Source organism: Limanda limanda, chromosome 12 (genome assembly GCF_963576545.1).
Source record: "Limanda limanda chromosome 12, fLimLim1.1, whole genome shotgun sequence".
Taxonomy (NCBI): Eukaryota; Metazoa; Chordata; class Actinopteri; order Pleuronectiformes; family Pleuronectidae; genus Limanda; species Limanda limanda.
Window position 1 is genome coordinate 26011639 of NC_083647.1, and position 27199 is coordinate 26038837.

The 27199-nt window shown below is 46.4% G+C and overlaps 1 protein-coding gene across 1 annotated transcript in view; it reads left to right on the plus strand.

The window, feature by feature from the left end:
* LOC133016009 (protein jagged-2-like) overlaps positions 1-27199 on the plus strand; it is a 47385-nt gene that overhangs the window by 8620 nt on the left and 11566 nt on the right. The window contains exons 3-16 of the mRNA XM_061083304.1: positions 5646-5703; positions 12409-12663; positions 13822-13882; positions 19348-19478; positions 20136-20255; positions 20359-20472; positions 20842-20955; positions 22722-22838; positions 23697-23743; positions 24263-24436; positions 24528-24678; positions 24770-24934; positions 25778-25891; positions 26491-26604. Coding sequence (XP_060939287.1) covers positions 5646-5703; positions 12409-12663; positions 13822-13882; positions 19348-19478; positions 20136-20255; positions 20359-20472; positions 20842-20955; positions 22722-22838; positions 23697-23743; positions 24263-24436; positions 24528-24678; positions 24770-24934; positions 25778-25891; positions 26491-26604 — 1735 coding nt within the window. The remainder of the gene's footprint in view (positions 1-5645; positions 5704-12408; positions 12664-13821; positions 13883-19347; positions 19479-20135; positions 20256-20358; positions 20473-20841; positions 20956-22721; positions 22839-23696; positions 23744-24262; positions 24437-24527; positions 24679-24769; positions 24935-25777; positions 25892-26490; positions 26605-27199) is intronic.

Here is a 27199-nt window from a genome sequence, read left to right on the forward strand (position 1 = left end):
GACTTTGTCCCTGGTTCCAGTCCACGATCCGGTGGTCGGAAACAACCTTCACATCACGCTCTGGTTGGACTGTTTACTCAAATGATCTAATTGTACGGGATCGTAAACCAAGAATGTTGGAGCAGTCCCAGCGGGTCAATAACAAACTGTCATTAGCTGTGTTCAGGAGATGTTTGTTGGTTTGTCAGCGGGATTAAGCAAAATCCTACTGAGCAGATTTCCACAGAACTCGGTGGAAGATGGAACATGAGCCAAGAAAACAACTAATTAAATTGTTGCACAGATCTGGACAAACATTGAAAGATTTGAATTTGGCGCAGTTTGATTGGATGAAACTGTCGGGTCTCTGCGGAGGAACGAGCTTTACTGAGAGACATCAGAGTTTCCTTATCGATTCATTGAGTTCCCAGAGACTAAAGTATTGTCCTTTTAATAACTTGTTTAATTTCTAATGAGATTAAGATACAAGAAGCTGGAACATAACAACACTCTGCAGTTTGAATTTATCAATCATGGTATCGTCGATTGATTCGATTACATTTCTCAGGTTTAAATCTTCAGTTCCTCAGACAGTTTTGAACTTAGTCTGCTGCAGATTCTCTCAGTCACTGTGGACTTTTACGGTCATGACCAGACTCTCTCTCTCTCTCTCTCTCTCTCTCTCTCTCTCTCTCTCTCTCTCTCTCTCTCTCTCTCTCTCTCTCTCTCTCTCTCTCTCTCTCTCTCTCTCTCTCTCTCCCCTCTCTCTCTGGTCTTTTCTTCCACACTGTTTACAGCCTCTTATCAAATCAGTAGCTTCTGGGTTTTCCTCCGTACTGTTTGACCTTTCTGTATCTATATATCCTCATATTGACCATATACATGAACAATATATCATTATTAATAATTGATGATCTCGTTAGTTCAGCCTCAGAGTCTAGCTCATCTCACCTCCACTTTTTCGTTGGCAAAGCACAGACTTATTTGAACTGCTTCCTCTGCCCACCGGTGTTACCCACCTCCACCCCAGCTCCACCCCAGCTCCCCCCCACCTCCCCCCCAGCTCCACCCCAGCTCCACCCCAGCTCCCTCCTGTCTTCATGCTGAGTTTGAATTATTCAGTGTCATCTCTGTCATTGATGCTGGTTCTGTTCTGTTCCCCTCGGGGGTCTTGCTGCTTCTCTTCTGTCTTAGACTCTACACACATTGAAGGACTGAGACGTCCCAGTACAGAACCATGTCGCCAAATCTAACTTATGCAGACTTATGGTCCTGAATGAATTATACTATGACTGTTATCTATAGTGATACAGATGATCTTCTCCTTCTTCCCATCATCTCCGAGTCTTAAAGTTTGCAGATGAGCATAATTGTGGCGATGATTGAGTTTAAATTCCAAAGGAAACCCCGACATCTTTACTCCTGACTTGCAGTTGTGACACATTCATACATGTACAGTATAGACTGCCTGTGCGGTGGATTAATGTTTAACAGCGACAGAGGATGTTGAGTCACTGCAGGCGATTTGACGAGCAGTTCATAAAGATCTGACCCTGATGCTCGGATTTGACCTCTGATCATCGCTGTGACTCACAAGCTCATCTGGACTCGTCTGATGTCTTTGACACGTTCATTTGACGGAGAACCAGCAGGAATGATGAAGACGAGTCCATTGTGCAACAGAAATCACAACAGACACAGTATTCAGGGGCCTAAACCGTTGGATTTGAGGTGGAATCTCCGCCTGGTCCCGTCTGTACAGAACTCACACGCCTCTGATCTTCTCTGAAAGACTAATTCACAGAAAACCTCTGCAGCGCTGGAGGAGTCGGCGTAACCCAGAGCGGCAGAAATAGATTTTCACGCGCTTGGTGTGGGAAAAGTGAACTGGGTCATATCACCATTCTGCAGCTCAGGATAAAGACCTGATTAGATTAGCTTTGATTAGATTTGCTGTCTGCACGAGGCCTCCTTAGAGAGAAGAAGAGGAGGTGCAGGAGGAGGAGGAGGAGGAGGAGGAGGGCTTGTTCCGTTAATAACGTGCTAAATTAACCATCCCGGCTCCCGGTGCCGCGGGCCACATGTTTTATTCATGTCAATACACTAACAGGTGTGACGTGACAGGTGTTGCTGCTGCAGGTTTTTTCTTCTTCGTCTTCATCACGGCTCCGGAAAAGTTGTTAATTGGGTCTTTCCTTTTTTTTCTCTCTCTCACTCTCATTAACAATTCCCTGCTGCTGTGAATTTTCAATTAGGAAGAGAACATTCGTCTCGATTTCACTTCCCCTTCCCATTTGAAAGTCATGAGATTAAAGCGTTGGTGTGTCAGGTATTTTTGTATTTTATCTCTTTATCGTTTTATACTGTACACGCTCAGTCAGCGGTGGTTTAAAGAATGGAACTTCTTTATGCTGATTTTTGTTTCTTCAGTTTCAAAAACAAAACAAATGGAATGAAAACAAATCAAGTTTGGTTTCCTGCTGTAGCAAGTTGACTCAAATGGTTCCAGCTTCTTTAATCAGTGTTTCTGCTTTTCTTACGGTGTTGAGTAGAATTTGAATGAAGGCCTGAGAACTTGTGATAAACTATTAATTGATTGGAGATAGTTATCATCTGATTAATCAGTAAATAAAAATCTAAGATGCCTCTAAACAAAGACCTTCAGATGATGATAGAATCAGAATAACAGCTCCACTCTGAAACCCATTGTTTTTTAGCCTGTTTCGTACGAGGAAGGTTTTTGGCTGCAGAGACTAAAGTGCGAGGAGCAAAAGCTGATATTGTGTTTGTACTTGATGGTAATTTATATTCGTGCCATTGGAACAGTTTGATTTGTATATCATCGTATCCTCTTGACCTCAGTTGTGGTTTCGTGTCCAGAGCTTCTCCAAATAACAAGACACCTAAAGTCAAAAGTCTTGACTTTAAAGTTGAAGTGACGTTCGATTATCGTCCCAATGTCGTAGCAGCAGCAGAATAAATCTGATAATCCTGGATGAAGAAGTGAATTCTCAGAGCAGCGTGTTCTCTGCAGAGCGGCGTGGAGCCGGCGGCTGTTCCTGTCGCCGGGAAGCAGTAATTTATTCATTGAACAGGTGAAGGCGGCGAGGAGCTGGTTTCTCCTCCACTAATGAAAACTCAAATCCCTCCGACTCCTGTAAATTGGTTAGGAGGTGTCAAGTGTCTCCCAACACACACACATAGGACCGACTCGTATGGCGGTCGCACTGCAGACAGCGGGGGGGGGGGGTGACACTTTGCTCCCATCCTTCAAGGACACACACACACTCTAACACATGTAACACACAGCGCACACTCCTGTCAGGCTCCCCCGGGGCCCGCTCCCCTTTGGAGCCGCTGGCTGTGACATTTAGAATTGATTACAAAGGGGAAGATTGATTATGATCACGTCCATTTCTTTTCACTCATCTCAGAGTTATGGCTCCTCGCTGGGCTCGTAAATCACAGCTGGAGTCGACGGTGGATTATCTGTGTCTCATCACAGACGAGTGCAGTTTGAAAAACGTGTCTATATGTGGATAAATATTAAATATGAAAGTGACAAATGTTTGAAACTCACTAAGCAGCTCTTTGAAAACTAAAACGACTGTAGCTCCACCGTGGAAAGAATCGTAAATCCGTACGCTTCCTGTTTTAAACAGGAAGTAGAGTCTCGACTCGGTTGGTTGCTTAGTTACAAAAAAGACAACCAACGATATTTAGGTCTTAATAAGTAATAAGTAAATGAAGTAAACGTTCATTTATTGTTACTTCACCGATACTAAAAACATTTTTGGGAGCCACGTGTAGTTTGTAACTATACAACTATTGAAACGCTGTAATAAACGGTAATGTGGCGTTTCCAGGAATGATCTCCTTCACATTATCTTCAATTATGAAGAAAACATTTCCTAATATCTGTCCTATGTGACAAAGGTCTTAAGCCTCATTCATAATGGTCTTACAAAGATTAAACTTGTTGCCAAAGCAGAACTGGTCTCACTGACTGGTCCTGTTTTCTGTGGGAACCAGATTCAGAGAAGCCTGATTTCACTAAACACCTCCAGACCTGCTTGTTGTGAACGCTCATGAATCAACCTCCTGCTTGTAGCAACCGGCCTTTTCTCTGTCCTGCACATTTTCTGTCTTTGCACACTGGGAACTACCCCCCCCCCCCCCTTCCGATTTAAAGCACCATAAAATTAGCTTTAAAGTCCCATAAAGCACTTCAGCGCTCTACCTTTTTGTTTCATGTTCCTGTCGTGTCTCTGCCTCTAATCTCTGCCCGCTCCACCGTGTCCCCTCCCCTGTAATCTTCCCTGCAGCCCCTCGGTCGCTGTGAGTCAGACCCGGGTCATGGGAACTCGCAGCTGCTGGTCCGGCCCCCTGCAGGCGGCGGACAGCGAGCGCCACCGTGGTTTGTTTGCTGATGCGCGTGAAAAGTAAAGAACAGGCCTGCACCTGAAACAATCCCGAGTTTGAGTCTGTTGTTGTGGGACGTCGGAGCCGTCGGCTGGAGAAAGTAGGGCATAGTGTGTAGGCCCAGTGTGTAGGCCCAGTGTGTAGGCCCAGTGTGTAGGCCCAGTGTGTAGACCTGCTGCGCTGCTACACAACCACACAACGCTGAATCATAGCAGACACAACGCTACACGAAGGAGGTCGACTTCTCTGAGCTTGTGCATCGTGACTAATGGCGTCAACCCAAATAGTTTCACCTCAGAGACACTGACAGACGGGATCCTGGTGCGGTCGCTGTCTCCCTCGTCTCCCTCGTCTCCCTCGTCTCCCTCGTCTCCCTCGTGAGGCAGCGAAATCTCTTCTTCTTTAAACATGTGACGAGAGGGGTCAAGATCTTCATCACTGCATGATGCTGAAGAATGAGCTGCTGTGTTTCACGTCAGTGGCTTTTGTTTTATTCGTCTCGCCCCTGGTGTGTGGAGACTTTAACAAGTGGGGAAGGACGTTCATCTTAAAGAGACATGTTGTCTTCATAGTCAGGTGGATGATCTCAATTTGTGTCGTTACTGCAAAGGGTTTTAATGTTTGACTGCTGCAGCTCCTCTTATCAGCCTCTGGCTCAAACACTTATTTTAAGTTGTGACCTAAACGAGCTCAGAATCTGCTCAGTCACAAACAAACCGTTTAAAACAGGCGTGAAACTGCTTGTAGAGTGTAATACAAGAGCTCATTGAAGTATAATTCCATCGTTGATTAGCTGAGTGATTTATAAAGCGCCCTCGTTGGATCCCTGAGGAGAAGAGAATCTATACATTGCCAGAAAAAGCCCTGGAGCCGAGGAGAGCTTTGTCCTCTGGAGTCGACGGCGTGTCAAAGGAGAAGGTGACAGAGGGAATGAGACAAAGAGAAGAGAATCTCAGTAAACTGATACTCAAAGCGAAGTGGTGGATGTTTCGTTCTCCGACAGAACTGCACCTATTAACCCCCCCCCCCCCGAGGTGCAGGGAAGCCAACGAGCGACAGCAGTGTGGGAACGCGGCTGGTTTTCCCACCGTTATTCTCCTTCTAAGCCAAATATGAGCGACGGTGACTCATATATTGTGTCTCACGTCTCGAAGTGAGCATTTCTGAGTGTGTGTGTGTGTGTGTGTGTGTCTGTATTGCTGTGCACTCTGATAACCTCTGCCCTCTCCCTCTCTCCTCCACAGCGAGCGTACACTGTGATAGTGGAGGCGTGGGACAGGGACAACGGAACACACAGCAACGGTAAGACTCCACCCCCCCCCCCCCGACACAGGGTCACGGAAAATACGAATCCTCTCTCAGACAGTCAGATCACACAGTTTGGTTCCAAGTCACAGAACTCTATCTCTCTTCTCTTCTCTTCTCCTGACTTTGTTCCATTCTCGTTTTTCCCTGTAACATCACAATCTCCTCTTCACTATCAAGTCAGACACAAACTATTTTAAATGTCTGGAACTTGGGTCTGGGACATTTTCTGGAGCAGGACATTGTCCACGTTCAAAACAGCAGGAACATGTGGGAGACATCCAGGCGAGGGGCGGAGCCTATAGAGCAGCAGGAGGCGGGACATGACGTATAAACTCTTTTGTGGAAAGATCAGCGTTGTTGTTTACAGCTCCTCCACACCGAGGTCTGGAATCTCCTCGTGTTTCCAAGTTGACGTCTTCGTCTTCGTCTTCTACGTGTCCGGCTCCTCTTCTTCATCCTGAGATGTTTGTGATCTTCCAGTTTCACGTCCGTCACGTGTTAGAAACCTCGTCCACACGTCCACTCGCTCTCTGGGAAGCTTCCACACATTTTTCCTGCTGTTTCCTCATATGGACTCATTGGGACAGACAAAGATTTCTGGAAAATGTCCCGAGCTACAGACATTTGCACACATCTCTCCTCTGGAAGATTTCCACTAACTGGACTTTGTGTCTTCGGCTCGTTCACGTCACTCCGTCCCGTCTGGAGGTTTCTGAATCTCAGTCCACATCTGCTGGTTCAGTGATGACGAGCTGGTTTGCCACTGTTAACATGTTCTAGTATTGTTCTCACACGTTAACAGAACTAGTCAGTGCCGAGTACTTTGGTTTGTGTATTTATAATCGTAACCTGAAACCTTGAGACTCTGCAGATTGACGAGTTTCGTGAGATTTACGGTAAACTACGGCTTTAAAGGAAATAATCTAATTTCTTTCTTTCCCTTTCACGTCCTGTGAGCAGCTGCTCAGTATCGAAGTGGCTCAGACACAGATCTGTAATGTGTTCAGACACATCTGATCCCAGCACCGTGGAACTGTGTGGCAACACGTTGAACTTTGTGTCTGATCGCTAACAAGCTGCTTCATCCTGTTTGGAATCACTTCATCAGACGTCTTTAACTTATTAAGCATATTTACTGTGAATTTACTCTTGTGCTTCTTCTGTGTGTTTTGCTTCAACAACCGGGTGAAGTTAACTTTACATTAAAATGATCCCAGCTGGTACCGGACAGTGACGTATATAGATTTCAATCTTAGTCAAAGGAGAAAGTTATAAAATTGACAGTTCCTCCAGATACAGTACAGTTTCATCTAATTAAAAAAAACCAATATGGTTCAGGACAGAATGTGAAACTGGAGGTTTGAAAACAAATGAATGGATTCAAACCCTCGGGCAGGGAAACAGCCAAACACAGAGTGACTATTTAAATCACTATAACAACAGGACTTTCACACTTTTGCTCTCAGACGTACGAACCAAAAGAAAATGATCTGCAGTTTCCATCTTGTCGTGATTATTTCCTCGTGCGCGACATTATAAAAGAAATAAGAGCCACCAAAGAGAATCAGACCTATGACTGACAGGAAGCTGGTTTGTTCCCCCCCCCCACTCTATATTAAACCTGTGAGCCCATTGCCTTGTTGAGCCATTAATTGGAGGCTGCAGCTCTCTTTTCTTCTCCTCCCTCTCTCCTCATTAGCTTCCCAGCAGCTGTCTGGCTACTGGTCGTCTCTTCGTTCTCCTGGAACTCGGGGACAGCTCCTACCGCAGCACTTTGGTCTTTACTCATTAATCCTCCAATAGATATGTTTAACGGTTTCATGGAAAGTTTAGTTTTTCTGGAGTTACACTTTGAGAGGAGCATAGCAGCTGGTGTATTTTCTTCTAACATCATAAACACGTTTCCAATCAAATCTTCCCGCCATTGTTGAATTTTCTTCCTTGTGTCCTGTTGATATCGGCTTTCAACTGTAGTCTACACTGCCCCTGATGGTTTCTGGTGGTACTCGTCCACATCTGTAAGCTTTCAGAAGACACGTACAAATACAAATGAAGGCTCAGTATGTTTCTGTCACGTTAAGTGAAACCTTAGTCGTAGGTTTCACTCTGTGTGTGGTAAATGGTTATTTTTGTGGATTGCGTGTTTATCCACTTCCTCACGATTCTACTTTCACTTGCTTGTTTCTGCCTCCATTTGGGATTTCCTGCATTTTTGGGCAACTCCTTTCGATCCTTGTCAGAGAGCAGGCACGGACCTGTTGAATCCAGCTGTGTGTGTTCGTGCAGGTGGAGCGAGCGTGATGCTATGTGTGTGTGTGTGTGTGTGTGTGTGGCTGTGTGGTTTTTTCACTGGAATAAGAATCCGTGCTCGTCCCAATCAAGTGCTTTATTGCCTGAGAGCCAAATCTTGAGTCGTGTGATTGTCTGCCAACACAAATCCCGATTACACAGCTCTTTGTTTTCCTACATAATACAGCTGCACGGTGCACATTCGATCTAAAGTCGTCCGACAGTAAATTAAGTCGTGTTGGACATCTGGGTTCTAAAAGCAGCGAGCATCACACACTCCTTACATGGCTCCTCTGATATTTCTCCCTGCAGCCACAGAGCAGAGGCTTTTTACTGTGTGTGTGTGATGATCCTGAACAAGTAAAGTAAGATCAAGATTCACATGATTAATTGTTAAAAGTCGTTTAAAGGGACTCTTACCTTTGTTGCATTTGAGAATTACAGCACATTCAAATCATCCCGCCTTCCTCCAATGCCCCACCCCCTCGTTCCCATCCGCGGTGTGTTTTTGAAGAAACTTTATTTACAAGCAGACTAACAATCTACTGCCTCCGCGCACGCACGTGAGTTTTTGTTTACCAAAGCAATGGATTCGGTAAGTTATATACATTTACATTCACATGCCTTGATGACGCGGGCCCGAATGCGCCACAAGAAGCAGACGGAAAACCTGCATGTCCATGCAGCAAACAGACAGGTCTGTCGGCCAATAAGGTCCTTCGGTCCGAAGAATTTTATTGGTTTAAGTTTTCACTAAATATTATGAGAGTGAAATAATTGTTTGTTTTTACTCCTGGTGGGTCTGTCTTGCATTTTAGAGTGTCATTACCTTATTAATACCAATTTAACCTTATCCACAAAAAGTGTAAAAATGCAACAAAGGTAAGAGTCCCTTTAAGGGGAGAAAGTTTTATTTCTGCACCACAGAATGGTTTTCTGGAGGAATTTCTTGGTGAAGTGGCTCCGATGTGGTGAAGCAGAGTGTGTTGCAGTGTGAGCGGCTGCGTGGACACGGGTCTGAGCGGCAGGTTGGAGACGCCTCAGGAAAGACCCGGCCTTGTGACGTCTGTTTACACCTCAGGAAGCTCCTCGCCTCTCAGGACAAAACACAACCTCCAGGAGAACAGAGCGGAGCGGCTGTTGACGCCGGGCGCTGCTGGATCGTTGGCTCGCGTGACGCCGGACCTGAAGATTTGTCGTCAACAAACAACAATCCACGTGTCGTGTTAACAAGTCATTATCAAAGCCTGAAGCTTCTCTTGTTCCTCTGAGCCTGTGAGCTACGTGGTCCCTGAACGCACCATGAACCATAAACAACACAACATCCTGCTGTTCCCCAAAAACTCCCCAGAGCAGCACATGAGGAATTATCCTGCTCTGAGAAATCCCCTTTTCTCTGCTGTTTGAGGAACGTTTGATAAGAACGACTGTGTCCAGCTGTTTTCACGATTATGACTGAAACAGATAATAATCCATGAGCTTGTGACTGAGGATCTCCAGTAGGAACCAGTGGCTTCGGAGACGAGAGCCAATCACACGCTGGTGATGTCAGAACATGTTGAGAGACACGTTAATCGGTCTTGGTTGGTTTTTCTGCAGAATTGTAAAAGTTAAGTGTCGGTGTGCTCTCGTAATGAAAGTGATTAAGTGTTTCTTGTGCCGTCCATATTTTTATGACCATATCTTAAGTGTCTAGTTGCATCACCTGGAGGAAGGTGCTTTCCAAAACAAGGGAAACACCCTGACCACCAGCTGCTGTGTTGACGCTTCCACTCCGCGTCTCCTTCCAGGTGTTTCAGCGTCAACGAGGTGAATCCAAGAGAAATCTGAGCTGAAGAGATAAGAAGCAAAGAAAGGAGGCGGAGCTTCAAGCTGGGCAGCCCAGGGATCGGTTCTTTCATTACCTTGCACCAGAGAGTTTATATTTACGGCCCTGTCAGGGTGTTTGCTGGTTTGTTTTTCAGCAAGGTTACGTAAAAACTTCTGATACGGTTTCCACGAAACATTCCTGGAAAGATGGGACATGAGCCAAAAAGAGAATCATTAAAATTTGGCGGTGATCCCGGCGAAGGGGCTGATCCGGGAATTTGTTGAATCACTTTCTTTATCATCATTATACGTTTTTTCCTTGAGTAGATACATCTTCACTGCCAGTGTGAACGCAGTCTTGACTTCGGTTCAGAGATCAGCTCTGTTACAAGTGAGGAGCTGTGAAGAGGTCAGAGGTCAAAGGGTCAGGCTCTCCAAACAGAAGCTGAGATCTGAAACCCGGTGTTTCCTCCTCGTGGCCCTGGTCCTCTCCCTGGTAACAGCCGCCTCTCTCAGCTCCTCCAGCTCAGAGAGAGAGAGAGCGATTGGTCTATATTTTTATATCTAATTGCTGCAGATGAACAGCAGTGAGGGGGGGGTGGGGGTGGGGGTGGGTCGGGGGGGGGGAGCTGGCACCGGAGTCTGTGGCAGAGTGTGAACTCGCTGTGAGACGCCGTGAAATCAGGGCAGCACAGAGAGAGGGAGTTCAAACTTAATCCAGTTAAAAGCTGCAGAGGAGCAGTTTATTTCAAAAGTTACTATAATGAGTCATTTTCATGTCCAACAGAAAAAGAAGTTAGAACAAAAAAAGAGAAAAGTTGAGTTCTAAGATAAAATAAATCACATTTATTAATGTTAATAGTTTTTTGTTCATTTTGTTTTTCTATTAACAAATCTGATCAAGGAAACAAACATGCTGTCACTCACTTCAACTCACTGGTAAAACAGGTGATGGACAGTTTGAGTCTCACTTAAACCAAATGGAGTGAAGGAGCTTGTCTGAAGTGACAGTGGATTTAAACCTCCTCCTCAGCTCCTCCTCAGCTCCTCCTCAGCTCCTCCTCACCTCCTCCTCAGCTCCTCCTTGGCTCCTCTTCACCTCCTCCTCAGCTCCTCTTCACCTCCTCCTCACCTCCTCAGCTCCTCCTCACCTCCTCCTGAGCTCCTCTTCAGCTCCTCCTCACCTCCTCAGATCCTCCTCAGCTCCTCCTCAGCTCCTCCTCAGCTCCTCCTCAGCTGCTCCTCAGCTCCTCCTCAGCTCCTCCTCACCTCCTCCTGAGCTCCTCCTCACCTCCTCAGCTCCTCCTCAGATCCTCCTCAGCTCCTCCTCAGCTCCTCCTCACCTCCTCCTGAGCTCCTCCTCACCTCCTCAGCTCCTCCTCACCTCCTCACCTCCTCAGCTCCTCCTCAGATCCTCCTCAGCTGCTCCTCAGCTCCTCCTCAGATCCTCCTCAGCTCCTCCTCAGCTCCTCCTCAGATCCTCCTCACCTCCTCAGCTCCTCCTCAGCTCCTCCTCACCTCCTCACCTCCTCCTCAGCTCCTCCTCACCTCCTCGTCACCTCCTCATCACCTCCTTCTGAGCTCCTGTTCCTTGAGAACAAACTGAAGGGTCTTTTCCTTCCTCGTCTGTTCCCGTCTCTTATTATTTCCGGCCTGGCTCCGATGGAGTCGGGGGTGGATATCCTGACGGGGGGGGGGGCGTGTGTGTGTGTGTGTGTGTGTGTGGGGGGGGGGGCAGAAAAGTATTTCACCGAGCAGGAAAACTGAAAAAGCATTTTGGTTATCAAGCCCTCGCAGCCCTCCTTCCTCCTCCCTCTGTTTGTGCTTTTGCCATTCTCCCGTTCTTTCCCTCTTCTTTTCCTCCATCCTCTCTTCTGTCTCCCTCCCTCCCTCCTGGTGGACGGAGGTTCCACCTTCTCTCTGATCTGCGTTAGAACCGACGTTCTCCGAAGCCTCTCGGGTTCTCTAGTCCCACGACCGGAACCGGCTCTGGAATGTCATTCAGAATTCTTCTTGTTGTGACGTCGGTGTCGAACGACCCAAAGACTTGACCTGTGGAATGTTTTTGTAGTTTTTATGAAGTTCTGGAAAAGTAGTGGATTATAGTATAGTAGTAGTATAGTAGCTTTATTTGTCAATTACTTTACACGTACAGACAGACATACCAAGAAATCGATTTATCGTTTCCCACTCTCTCCCACGGTGAAACGGATAAGACAACAAGACACTTCCTCATTCGAAGTAAACAAACAGATTCACGTACAGCACGTATATAGCAGCATAAGTTTATGTAAAGTAAAGCGTAGACGTACTGAAGTGATAAAAGTGTAAAAGACATTTTGTTTCAGAGTCCTGAGTGATTTGAGGAGGAGGGTGGGGGGCAGCTGGTGAATGAAGCTGTTACTGGGTCTGGTTGTGCGGCACCGGAGGCTCCTGTACTCCTGGATTGGACTCTGCTCAGGGAATAATTCATAAAATAAAAAATAGAATTGAAGCAGTGAAGATCATTTTTAATTTATATCCGACAACATAATCCTCAGTTTTGATCACAAATCAATCAGAACAGTTTCACTTACGTGTTATGTTCCTGTTTGTGTCCAGACGACGAGCTGCTGATCGAGCGCAGCATCCACAAAGGAACCATCAGCCCGGGGGAGGAGAAGCAGACGGTGGAGCACAAGGGTCCGGTGGCCAGCCTGGAGTACACTGTGCGTGTGCGTTGCCACGACAACTACTACGGCAGCAAGTGCAACAAAGTGTGTCGTCCCCGTGACGACTACTTCGGCCACTACGTGTGCGATCAGCTGGGGAACCGGGGGTGCATGGAGGGCTGGACCGGGCCGGACTGCAAGACAGGTGAGGACACACAACACACAGGACACACAGGACACACAGGACACACAGGACACACAGGACACACAGGACACACAGGACACACAGGACACACATGACACACAGGACACACACGACACACACGACACACAAGACCACAAGACCACACAACACACACAACACAACACACACGACACACAGGACACACATGACACACAGGACACACAGGACACACACATACACAAGACACACACGACACACACAACACGCGACACACACGACGCACACGACACGCACGACCACATGACACACAGGACACACACGACCACACGCACGACACACAGGACACACACGACACACAGGACACACACAACACGACCCACACAACACACACGACACACACGACACACAGGACACACAGGACACACAGGACACACACAACCACAAGACACACAAGACACACACGACACACGACAAACACGCGACACATGCGACACACGCGACACACACGACACACACAACACGCGACACACACGACAAACACCACCAACACGCGACACACGCGACTTACACGACGCACACGACACGCACGACACACAAGACCACAAGACCACACAACACACATGACACACACATCACACACGACCACACACAACACACACGACCACACACAACACACACAACACACAGGACACACAGGACACACAGGACACACAGGACACACACTAAGACGGTTAATACCACTTCTAAGGTTTTTTATCAATTTCTACAGACAAATAGCTGATTAAAATATATATATTACAAATTCCAATAAACGAATAAATATCATTGATAAGAAACAGGAAAAGAGAAGTGATTGAAGTGAAAATACATAGAAAATATAAATATAAAGCTTTATATATAAAGTTCCCAGTACCTTCAAGTAGTGAATAACTTGACTCTTAATTTAGTTTCCTAAGTTTTCCACTTATCCTTTAATGGTTTCATTAGTTCTTCAGTTGCTTATTACAACTAACAGATTTACTTATCAACGTAGATGTTGAAATTCTGATAAACAGCCAAAAATACACTTAAAAAAACAAATACCTGTCCAATAAACTACATAAAAAAGGAAAATATTCTACTTTGCACAGGAACAGATCCTAACGTGTCTCCTCCCTCTCTTCTCCCCCCCCCCCACAGCCATCTGCAAGCAGGGCTGCAGCCTGCTGCACGGGAGCTGCAGCGCGCCGGGCGAGTGCAAGTGAGTCGTTTTTTACAGTGCAGCTGTTTTTACAGTGCAGCTGTTTTTACAGTGCAGCTGCAGACTGATCATAAGCATGATGTTGTTTGGTCGAAGCCTAATGAGGAAAACAGTGGTGACACGACAGAGTGATGAGAGGCTGGGGGGGGGTTGTTGATGACATACCAAGCAGTCCGACCCCCACACCGCTCCCCCCCCCCCCCCCCATCCCACCATCTCCATCCCTCAGCTCAGAGCCATTGTTCTGCTTCCTGTACTGAAGCTGCTGCCCGCACACAGAGAAACAGAGGGGGAGGGGGGGGGAGGAGATAGAGAGAGAGAGGCCTGTTTTGTCATTACCCCCCCCACCCCCCCCACCCCCCCACCCTCACCCTCTCATGTCTGCAGCCCACACCACCTCTTCCTATCCCGGGTCTTGTTATGGCTGCCACTCGCCTGTGGGGAAGTGTGCCCCCCCGCCCCCCCCCCCTTTAACCCTCCTAAACATATAACAAATAACACAACAAGGAACGTATAATTATTTACTGTCCATTTAACACACAAGGTAACACAACAGCTTTTGAATGAGTGGCTGTGTGGTTGATAAGAATAGAAGAAACTTTTAACTAAGTCCATTTTCTATTATCACTCCCAGTGATGTCGGGTTTAGAACCTGAACAGAACCTGGTGCATGTTGGGAAAAGGAAGAAAAAGGATTTTACACAACAAGTCCGTACGTTTCATCTAAGATTGTCATAGGTTTGATAATAAATACGACTCCTGAGCTTTTGGAAAAAGGTTTGATTTACGGTCGAAGTCGTTCCGGAGACGTTTCATCTGTTTGGGATCGATCGGGATCGGAAGATGAAATTCTTCCTTGTTCCTGACGTCTTCTCCGGATTGGATGGACGAGATGTTTCAGTTTTTCAAGAAGTGAGAGGAACATGAAATCAATCAGTCACTGCTCGACTCCATCTTTACTCAGACTGTGGATTTAAAAAGATTTGATCTCAACCCTAACACTTTACTCTGAGCTAGGATAGGTGCCAAGAAGTTGTGTGTTATCGTAGTAAAGTTGAAATTCAGACGTGAGTCCGTGTGGAAGTGAACATGAACATTCAGACGCACCGGAACACGTGTGTTTTAAGACTGCACTCAGGGGACGGGGGGGGGTTTTATACTAAGGAAGGTTTGATTTACTTAAGATTTGACATTAGGCTGACACTTTGCATTGGAAATGGCCGGAGGATTGAAAGAGAGAGGAACACCCTGGAATGTGCCTCAACATGTGATTCTGAGCTTCGTTGGAATCGGGAACACACACACACACACACACACACACACACACACACACACACACACACACACATATACTGGTGAAGAAAAGCAAAACTGATGCTCAGTAAAAGCATTTTTTGATTTATGTGGGACAGTCCACATTCATCAAATCTGTCACATTAAAAAGATCAGTCAGAGACACGCAGGATATGAAACGTTACATAAGGAGACAAAGTGAAACAAAGTTTTTAAAAACACGGTGAAATAACATCAGGAATAAGATGATCCCGAGGGAGAAGGAGCCGGAGCCCGATGTTCAGGTCGGATCGTGACGTGAAGCTCGAGGCTCGGCTGCTTCGCTCACTTCGGGTTTTACCTCCAACGAAATTGGCTGAAATGACAGAAGCTAAAATACAGATCAATTTTAAATGAATTTTCCCTTAAAAGGTCGATTATTAAATGTAGTGTGAATCCCTTCTGAATTGTTTTTTGATCGAGAAAACTTGAACCAATTGTTAAAAAACTAAATAAACCTGAAGCTTGGAAGGACGTCGTCAGTAGGAGGAGTTTGCTCTGTTGTCATGGAGACGACTTCTCTGTAACAACATGGGATAACAGACTGTCTGTGGTGTTGCATGTGAAGCTTGAAAGTGAAAGTTACGTTAAGATCAAATGTTTGCCTCGATGGGTAAACTTGTGTTCTGTCCGAATATGAAACTATAAAAACTGAGAAGTTTATGGATGAAATTACAAAAACCTTCCGGTTGTCAGAACCAGTGACGGAGAGAAATGAAGTGGGAGGAGCCGAGCGGGAGAGAGCGAGGGGTTAAACCTCCGAGAGGCAGCGACGGAGGAGGAAAAGAAAAGCATCCGAGCAGAGTAGAGGAGTTGTGTGTTGTGTTGTGTGTTTGGTTTCTTGTTTCTTACACACAGCGCACTCACAACCTACGCTCCCTCATGTGACACTACCAAACACGTCGCTAGGCAACAGCGGGCTAAGTCTGTCCGCGCGCAAGGCTCGCCTGTAAATAATTCAGCCTGACCAGTCACACACACACACACACACACACACACACACACACACACACACACACACACACACACACACACACACACACACAGCAGCCCCTGCCCACCATCCTGTCTTCAGGGTGTGGTTTGTCTGAGGGGCCACAGCGGGACGGGGGGGGACGGGGGGGTGTTGTTGTGGGCAAGACGTGGTATTTTCAGCCCGGCCGGCCCCCGAGGCCCCCCCGCTCCATTGATGGAACAGCAGCAGCAGCCCGGTGCCGGGGCTTGTGGGTAATGCCACCCTTGGCCTGTGGCTCTCCCACACTGCAGCCAGACAGACTGTCCACGCCGCCGCCGCCGCCGCCGCTGCCAGGCCAACGGCGTGCAGCGCCCCGGGCCGACCACAGCCGGACAACACCACATGCACACTGCTGTGTAGTAGACACACACACACAAACACACACACACACACTGTAGCTGTGGCTCCACTCTCTGAGTGAGATCTGATGGAAGTTGTCACAGTCGTGTGAACTGTTCCAAATGTTTCAGCCACAAACAGAAATCTGACAAACTGATAAAAACCAGAACATCAGACGTCAGTGAAAGATTCTTGTTTTTTATTTGCTTGAATGAATTTTTTATAAGTTCTCAGCTCCGTTTTTATACTTCAGCCTCTTTGACCCTTTTGCATCTGAAATATAAAAACTCTGGCAGGAGCCGATCCCAGTTCAAACCCGTTGAGAACCTTCATGTCTCATTTCCAGCTCTGCTGATTGGAGCCGGAGCCGATAACCTGCAGAGTCATTTAACCCGGGAGTTAGTGTGGATTGTTTCCATTCCCATTACAGACAGAAGCCAGATGTTAGTGGGTGATCGGGGCTTTGGATTGAGAACCAGAGAACCAGAGAACCTGCAGAGAACCTGGAGAGAACCTGGAGAAACGCTGATTCAAACCAGTGATCAGACTATAGATAAACCAGATCAACCTGATATCACTTTGTTCCACCTGCTGGTGTTTGACAGTTTGCAGTTCTCACATTGTCCCAGTTCCACAGAAGGACTGAGGTCCAGGGCCCAGTCCCAGTCCCAGTCCCAGTCCCAGTCCCAGTCCCAGTCCCAGTCCCAGTCCCAGTCCCAGTCCCAGTCCCAGTCCCAGTGCACTGCAGCCCATTAGCGCTCACTACACAACCGTATATCACTGCTGCTACAGTGTTTGGTCGGCATCCATTTTGAAGTGCTTGAGAGCCGGGGTTGGGGGGGGTCGGGGGGGGGGGGGGGTTGCATCCTAAAAATAGCCCCGACAGAGAAATGACAGGACAGGTGGGGCAAGGTTACCACTGGCCTTGGAATAACAGAGTGCCGCCATAAACCAACAGATTAGCTAACCCTGCGCCGGCCTCTCCTCCGAGACGACTCACCCCGCGCTCCACAAACCCGCCGCTCATTCCAAGTCTGACCTCGAGCGAGCGCACGACACAGGAAGCGGGCGGAGAGACGACGCACAAACACACGACACCAGAAGAGTCTGCAGAAACAAACAGCTTCTCTTTTAACCTCCACTCGAGTCTTCAGGGACGAGAAGCAAATGTGAACCCTAAGACCTGGAAGGGGGGGCTTCATGACACTTTTACAATTAACAATTCAATTCTCTGGAATATTGATCCGACCATGACAAGTATTTTGAGGTTGTTGGAACTTTTAAAATTATTTATATTACATCAGCTTTCATGTCTTGACAAGAAAAAAACGATTTGCTACAGCTTCGTTTTAATGTAAAAAGTTAAAACTGTAATTTCAGCTTGTTTCCATGAGAATTCAACCTTTTTTTTAGTTAATTTCTTAAATCAGTTTTTCTCGTTTCTTGCGCTGAAACCTTCCGAATTATCTAGAAACTGATTTCAACTTGTTGATTTCTACTTGATTTCTTCTTCATGTTTGTTTTTGGTTCTTAGGAATCCAGTGATGACAGAAAGAGATTTTTTTTGCCAAGTGTCTCAGAGCAACAGGCTAAAAAAAATAAAGTGAATGTACTGTAGGAAAACAACAGTACACACACACAGACAGACACACACACACACACACACACACACACACACACACACACACACACACACACACACACACACACACACACACACACACACACACACACACACACACACACACACACACACACAGAGCCCAGGAATGTGTGCTGGCACTTTGCTCCCCTAAAATTAGCAGCCTCAGCGAACACATCCTTCACCTTGATGAAGACATTTTGTCCACAGATGACTGTGGTGACATTTAGAGGAACTCCAGCAGCTCTCCTGAGTTTCCTGAACCTTTCTGCTCGTCGTTTCTTTAATTATTTTAACTTCTGACGCACTGACGAGGTGTAAAAGTGTTTCCTTGTTTCTGGCTCCTGCACCATTCATCACGTTCACCAGAGGGATGTTAAACAGACACGTTATCATCGACATCAAGCGCTCCTCAGTGTATTAAATGAGTTGTTTATTATCACAACTTAACTATCACTGTGTCTTTATGAGCTCCCCCCCCCCCCCCCCCTGTGTTATTAAGTGAATCTGTGTGGCTGATGTTCCCTCGGGGCTGCAGCTGTAAAGAAGAACACTTTGTCAGTGAGCTTGTGATATACGAGGTATTTGTTTTACAGAGGCAGCCTCTGAACTCTGCTCTCTCTCTGTGACCTGGCTTTGATTATCACTGGTGGTACAAGCATCTGAGCCCCGAGGGGGAAATCGAAAAAGGAAATGTCAGACACACCAAAGTGAAGCCTGGACATTTTGTAACTGAAGTTTGCTGAATAATGTCTGGAAAGAATATCTGAGTGAGTGAGAATACGGGAGAAAAATGTAAAGGAAACGTGAACTTGGAGACAGGAGGAGATTCGGTGTGGACGTGCTGTTAACGTCACGGCCGGTTTCCAGGAGACGCGTCTGAAAACAGTTTGATAGTGAAGAGGAGCAGAGTTTAGTTGTGATTAAAGCGTGATGAAGAAAACGGAGAGGAAGGAATGACAGAAGAAGAAGAAGAAGAAGCCTGAAAAAAAGGAAGGAGAAGAGTAAGAAAACCAAGTAAACTAGAAATTAGGAGGCGGCTCGAGTGCAGGTTTGGTTCTGACTCCTGTTCTTGCTCGACTCTGTCCTGTCAAATAAAACCAACTAACCCCCCCCCCCCCCCTCTGTGTGTTGCAGGTGTAACTACGGCTGGCAGGGTCCGTACTGTGACGAGTGTCTGCCGTACCCCGGCTGTGTTCACGGGACCTGCACCGAGCCCTGGCAGTGCACCTGTGAGAAGAACTGGGGCGGCCTGCTCTGCGACAAAGGTCGGTCGCGCCACGTGAACGTTCTTCTGATATAATTCACGATGAAGGCATCCAATCGATTCATGTTAAGTTTTAGAATCGTGGATCATTGGTTTAAATTCCCTACGTCACCGTGAACGTCTTCTTTTCATTATTATCAGATGGCGATCATGTTTATTTTTTCCCTCTCCACCTTTTATAATAGTTCAGTTCACAGTCACATGAACCAAAGACAAAATGAACTCAAACCTTATCGTCGCTGTGATAGTTTTTATAACTCGTTTGCTTTTCTTACCGTATAAAAAGGAGCTGAATCCACTCGGTGCTCGGAACCAAACCACATTAAAAACCTGCAGGTTTAGAGTATGACTTTAAAAGCAGTGAACCAGGAAATGTTTGCCCCTGGTTCAGCAATGGTCAGTCACATGAGGACAGAATGATTGGTCAAGAAGCAGGAAAAATTACATTTGCCGTAAATATATTTATATCTAACCCATAATCAGATGTTTTGGAAGGAAAAAAAAAAACAATTCCTGTAACAACAAGTCATTGTGAGAAGCTGTTGCTCCAGACGTGAAACAGCCGAGAGGAAAACAAGCGTTCCTTCATTTAGCTATCGTTTCCTGAATGTGTGTTAAACAACAAACAGCCGAGGTTGACTCTTGAGTTTCTGTGCAGATCTGAACTACTGCGGGACCAACCGGCCGTGTAAGAACGGAGGCACGTGCATGAACAACGAGCCGAACGAGTACAGCTGCGCCTGCCCAGACGGATACTCCGGCAAGAACTGCGAGATCGGTGAGCGTGAGAGTTCAGAGTCTCCCGGTCTGAGTGTCACAGCTCGTCCACACCCTGAAGACCTGGAGGGATTCTAACGGTTCCTCTTGACTCCTCCCTCTAGCGGAACACGCCTGTGTGTCCAACCCCTGCGCCAACGGAGGGACGTGTCACGAGGTCCCATCGGGCTTCGAGTGTCACTGCCCAGCCGGCTGGTCCGGGCCCACCTGCGCTAAAGGTCAGATGCTCCAGAGGTCACAGTAAAGGAGCTGCCTGTAGATTCGTGCTGTTGTTACAATCTGACAGGAACCTTCAATCAGTTCAAACTTCTTTCCGTTAACATCTGTGAGCAGCAGCAGTGTGCTAATACTGAAGTTAGCCTGCTAACGAGCTAGCCAGGGCTCGGCCGGCCAATCACATCGCTTTCTGATAACGAGTCACTGTCTAGAAGTGGCTTCCGACAGATCAGAAGAAACCCGTGGACACAAACGACTTTCTCACTGTCCGACATTAAACCAGAAAATGAAGTAGACACGAGACCCAGAGACGTGTTGCGTTGTTTTCAATGTGGTTGTGATGCTGGACATTGGTCTTGTTTACGTTTCAGACACGGATGAATGTGCGTCCAGCCCGTGTGCTCAGGGCGGGACCTGCATCGACCTGGAGAACGGCTTCAAGTGTCTCTGCCCCCCCCAGTGGACGGGAAAGACCTGCCAGATCGGTACGTCTCCAAATCCAATCACCAAAACGTCCAATAATGTAACGTAACGTAAAGAGAGACGATAGCTCATTTGCATATATGCAGGTTTATCAGCTGATAAACATCAGGAAGTGTTTTTTTCAAAGTGAATTGTGCCGGGACACTTGGAAAAGCATATTTTAATAATTCTGAAATCATGTGATATTTGCATGTGGGATGAAGTGTTGTTGCAACTAAACTGTTTGACGTGCGTCCGAAGTCGTCGTGACAGTTTGTGATCCGACTCGTTTGTGTCTCCGGTCGTGTGGTTTAACCAGGTACTGCAGGACGCTCACTAATTCTAAATCAGTGTTTCTGTGTGTGTGTGTGTTTATGTAAACGCATGCAAACGGAGATTCTCACCGAGTAGCATCTGCAACTCGAGCCAGGTGACTTGAGTTAGGCTAAAAATACCCTCCCGCCCGGCAACTGCTAGCCTTGGGACCGAATATACTCTGCCGGGGGGGGTTATCTTTGGCTCCAGACTGGGCGTGTCAGGGGGGGTGGGGGTGGGGGGGGGGTATGTACACTACGGTGAGGCGGCACCCGAGCAGAGCCGAGCCCTCACCCTCTGTGACTTCAGCCAGGAAACATTTTATAACCTGTAAACATTTGCGTGCAGCGCCCGAAGCCCCGGGGCTTGTGTTACGGATTCTGTTATTCTCAGAGAGCCCCCCCCCCCCCCCCCCAGGGAGCCGGGTGGTACCTGGGAGGGGGGGTGGGGGGGTGGGGTGGATTGGCTCGGAGCTTGGGTTTTTGGGAAAGGGCTCAGGGTGTTTAATTTCAGCCGGCCAACAGGTGCCGCTTACCTCCTGGGAGTCGTCTTAATGCACTGTGGAGGGGGGGGGGGGGTGGGGGGGCGGCGAGCGCTGCCTCTGAAACTGACCACTCGGAATGCTGCAGGTCGGCCTTCAGGGAATGCAATAGAGAGACATTAACCCTGAGGGAGGGAGGGAGGGAGGCGGGTGAGGATAGAGCAGGGCGGGCAGGGGGGGGGGGCGGGGGGGGCGATGGAAGCTGAACTGTAATTTCACATGTTTGAAAAAGACCTCGAGTCGTTTAAAAGTCGTTAGAGAAGTCGCCCGACTTTCAATCCAGTCGCTTTCACACGATGATAAATATGCACATTCGAGACTTTAGCTTCTGCTCTGTGACGCATCGCTTATTAAATCATGATTCTGACTGCACGAGGAAATTCAAATTAAGTTAAAAACTCGTGAAATACTGCAAAAGAGGCAGAAAAGTCGATCAAATTAGTTGATCGAATTTATAAAAAATGTGTTTTCTGCTGCAGCGAAGACGTTATGATGATGTAACATATGAAGGATATGAGATGAAAGCACCTGAGGCCTCTCGTCTTCAGTGTGGAGAAGCAAATGAGAATCTCAAATATCTAGTATGTTGAGGTTGTTGGTATTTTTTAAATGATTTATTTTGCATCAGCTTTCATGAAAAAATCATTTGCTACAGCTTCATTTCATGTAAAAAGTTCAAACTTTAATTTCAGCTTGTTTCCATTAGAATTCAAACTTTTTTTGGGGTTATTTTCTTAAATCAGTTTTTCTCGTTTCTTGCGCCGAAACCTTCCGAATTATTAAGAAACTGATTTCAACACTATGATGTAACACTTGAAGGATATGAGATGAAAGCACCTGAGGCCGTGCGTGCACCAGGTGGACGGACGGAGGCGGAGCTTGGTGACGGGCCGCTCTCATTCCCTCTCTCTGTGTCTCTCGTCTCCTTTGCAGACGTGTATGAGTGTGCTGGGATCAAGCCTTGTCTCAATGCTTACTCTTGCAAAAACTTGATTGGTGGATATCACTGTGCCTGCTTTCGAGGATGGGTGGGCAAGAACTGTGACATCAGTCAGTATCAATCCAGCAAAACAATCACTAGACTTCAACCTTCTTTCCAGCTGCCACAGCCCCTCCCTCTTTGTTGGCTAGCTTCACTTCCACTAGCGCCTGTTGCTCAAATTATTTTCTTGTAGTAGTAGTAGTAGTATCGTAAGTTGTACAAATGTGTAACTGGACTTGTGTTTGTTGTCTACATACACTTGTGCAACTTGATGATACCAGGACCTGGATGACCTACAACCTGCACAGATCAGAAGTAGTATAGTATAGCAGGTCCTTAAGCTTTCTGTTGTTTAAATTAAAGTCACGAGCTCTGATAGCATGCTAATATTGATATTTACATAAGCAAAACACCCTTTTATTGATCAGATATTTCTTCTCACCAATTTCCTGCTGTTTGGCCGGCTCCCCACGACGCTGATGGTCGAGTCTGGTGCTAGATTTGAATAATTTTCTTGGTTTTACTGTGAATTAAAACACCAGATTGACTTCAGGTCCGTGAAGCTAGTGGAAGAGAAGCTAAGCGAGTCCAGGGGCTGAGCTTCAGATCTCTTCCTCCTCCTGTGTTCTACCTCTTTACGGCTGTTTGTCCCTTCCACACCTTCACCGCATCCTCCAGGCTCCAGGATTCAAACCTTCTTTGCTCTTCAGCTTGTGTTTAACAGTCACGCGTCAGTAGTTTAGTTTCACTGCACGTTTTCACAGCTCAGGTGCACCTGACTCTGCTTCTAGTGTTTCTTCCTCCGGGCATGAATCTCTTTGCTTTGGTTTATTTAACCACGTTCTTGTAGCGGCTGCATGTTTATCTGCATCGATTCATATTTCCAACTCCCAGTTTGCGAGTTAATCAGAGTGATTTCTCCTCAGATGTGAACAGCTGCCACGGACAGTGTCAGAACGGAGGGACCTGCAAGGTGAGAGAAATCTGAAAAGATCAAATCTGAAGAATTATTTCCTCTAAAACTGATTTAAACAATGATTTTTGATCCATGTTTCAAATATTTTTTCTGGGATTCTCAGGAGCGAATATTGTATTTGGTAAATTCAGCCATTAAAGAGAGAATTCTCCAAAAGTCTTCCTCTTAAACACGTTACTGTTGCTCCTCCTCAAATTTCTCTCCAGCTTCAAGGTGAAGTTTTGAATTTGGAAGAAACTTTTAATCATTTTCACTGACACTAAATAATCTTTCCAGTCAAATAAAAGTCCAACCAAGAGTCCAAAGTCAAAATACTTCCACTGATAGAAACCACAACAAACGGCCCGGATGATAAATCAGCGTGATGCATTAAGAGCCTTCAGCAGTAAGAGGATAGAAATGTGAATGATTTGTGTTTGGTGCCTGAACTTTCTCCATGATTGATTTCACTTTGTCTCATCTCATCTCTGACACTTTGGATCTTGAGACGTTGCTAAATTCCTGTCTCTGTTCCAGGAGGCTGCCAGAGGCTACCAGTGCGCCTGCCAGCCGGGCTTCATGGGCCGACACTGCGAGGTTCAGAGGAACCGCTGTGCCAGCAGCCCGTGTCGGAGCGGCGGGCGCTGCCATGCCCTGCTGGACGGCTTCATGTGTGAATGTGCTCCAGGCTTCGCTGGCACCACCTGTGAGGTGCGGGTTGGATCCGGCGAGTGAAGACACAGTGCGATGACTCTGCACATTGCAGTTGTGTTTTTAACTTTTGAACGTTTCCCACCTGAAGGTGCAGAACGACCCGTGCAGCCCGAGCCCGTGTCAGCACCAGGCGCAGTGCCACAGCGTGACGGGCGACTTCTACTGCAGCTGCTCCGACGACTACGAGGGGAAAACCTGCTCCGAGCTCAAGGACCACTGCAAGACCAACCGGTGCCAAGGTAACACGGCTCTGGGACAAGCCTCTGCTCTGCAATAAGATATCCGGAGACATTCCTGCTGATCCCGTCTCCTTTCTAATCCACCGCACAGTGATTGACAGCTGCACGGTCGCTGTGGCAACCAACGACACCCAGAAGCGGGTGTGGCACATCTCGTCCAACGTGTGCGGACCCCACGGCCGCTGCATCAGTCTGCCGGCCGGGAACTTCAGCTGCTCCTGTGAGCCGGGCTTCACCGGCACCTACTGCCACGAGAGTGAGTCACTGTCAGCTCCACACACACACACACACACACACACACACACACACACACACACACACACACACACACACACACGCACTGCCACAGACACACACAGACTATATTTATCATCAGTTACCATCACTGGGAATCACTCGTACAGTCATACAGACGCACCGAGCATCGCTGGCTGGGTTCAGTTTACAGCAGGGGGAGGGGGGGGGGGGGAGTCAGAGGAGAAGAAGAGCGAGAGAGATTCACAACCGATCACTTTGTTGTTATTTGTTTGTTTTGTTCTTTAACCCGAACAGGACACTTGGGAAAATGTTGTTTTAGATAGATAGATAGATAGATAGATAGATAGATAGATAGATAGATAGATAGATAGATAGATAGATAGATAGATAGATAGATAGATAGATAGATAGATAGATAGATAGATAGATAGATAGATAGATAGATAGATAGATAGATAGATAGATAGATAGATTACTTTATTCATCCCCGAAGGGAAATTAAGTTGTCATAGCAGCCGGTATATTTGAATACAATACAATACAATACAATAGAATAAAATTAAAAATAAAAGGTAGAAAGAATTAAAAAAAAAACAAAAAAAAAAAAACAGAAGCACAAGATAAAAATACAATAAAATAGGTAGATAAGGTGCATTGGCAAGATGATGGTAAAAGTACTGATGATTTGATGGTAATGGTATTGTTTTCCAACTCAAACACACAAACTCTCTTTTCTCCAAAGCTTCTTGAAGGACGTGTTTCTTCTGAAATGAGCCTTTGTGATCTCGGTGCCTTTAAACCTCAAACATCAGTTAATATCCGTCCTTTTGTTTGTCTGCAGATATTAACGACTGTGCGTCGTCGCCCTGTAAAAACGGAGGAACCTGCATCGATGGGATCAACTCCTTCCAGTGCTTCTGCCCCAGCGGCTGGGAGGGCCGGCTGTGTGATGCTGGTGAGTGGATCTGCACATTTGCAGATGACACTGTGACTTATATTATCCTTCATATGAGTGGTAAAACTGATTTATTTACATAGCAGAAGTAACCTTTTTAAACTCAATCAACTTTTAATTAAATCTAAACTCTAAACATCCGGAGCCGTTCTTCTTTGACGGTATTAAAGTTTAGAACAGTGTCCTCGTGCACATTTGCAGATGACACTGTGACTTATATGATACTTTATATGAGTGGTAAATCTGATTTATTTACATAGCAGAAGTTACCTTTTTAAACTCAATCAACTTTTAACTAAATCTAAACTCTAAACATCAGGAGCCGTTCTTCTTTGACGGTATTAAAGTTTAGAACAGTGTCCTCGTGCACATTTGCAGATGACACTGTGACTTATACGATACTTTAGATGAGTAGTGTAATATTTATTTACATATTTATATCAGATATAACAGTAAAAAAAAAATGGTTTAATTCAAACGTGAGATGCGTTCCTGCTTCCAGAACATTTAGGAACATATTTATCTGTCGTGAGCTGGTAAAATCAATATATAATATGTATAACCTGATCCCTGTGCTGACGGGTTGTTTGACGCTCCAGATGTGAACGAGTGCAGCAGGAACCCGTGTCAGAACGGAGCGCAGTGCGTCGACCTGCTCAACGACTTCTACTGCAACTGTGTGGACAACTGGAAGGGAAAGACCTGCCACTCCCGTGAGTCCACACGCGTGTTTCCAAGTGTGACGGTCTGTGCTTGTACCGCTGCTCTTTTCACTCATCTCTCATGACTCAGGCTTGGTAGAACAATTCAACTTTATTCTCTGTAACCACAAATGGAACACAATCATTCGGTGTAGTGGAAACTGCATCTCTCTGACACGTGATCGTATAGATTTTTTCCTTAAACTACTATAAACAAACATACCTGTAACCACAAATGGAACACAATCATCTGTAAAAGAAAAGTTACAAAAAAATGCATATTATTAAACACTAAATAAACCATAATCAACTAAAACACTGACAGACAGAAGGGACACAACTTACTCGGTGCTGTGGAAACTGCATCTGAGGGAAAAAAGAGGTTTTCTCCCGCTAATCCCCGGAAGTTCCTGTTGTGGCCCTTCAAAATCAAATAAACACGGCAAAATAAAAGAAATACACAAAAAACAATGACTGCAGTTCCAAGTTGAACAGGATTTTAACAATCAACATATTTACCCCGTTACACAAGCATGAGAAGAAATCTGTGTGTTCTGTATGTGCACGTGTGAAACGCCTCAATGAGAAGACACGTGTGTTTGCGTGA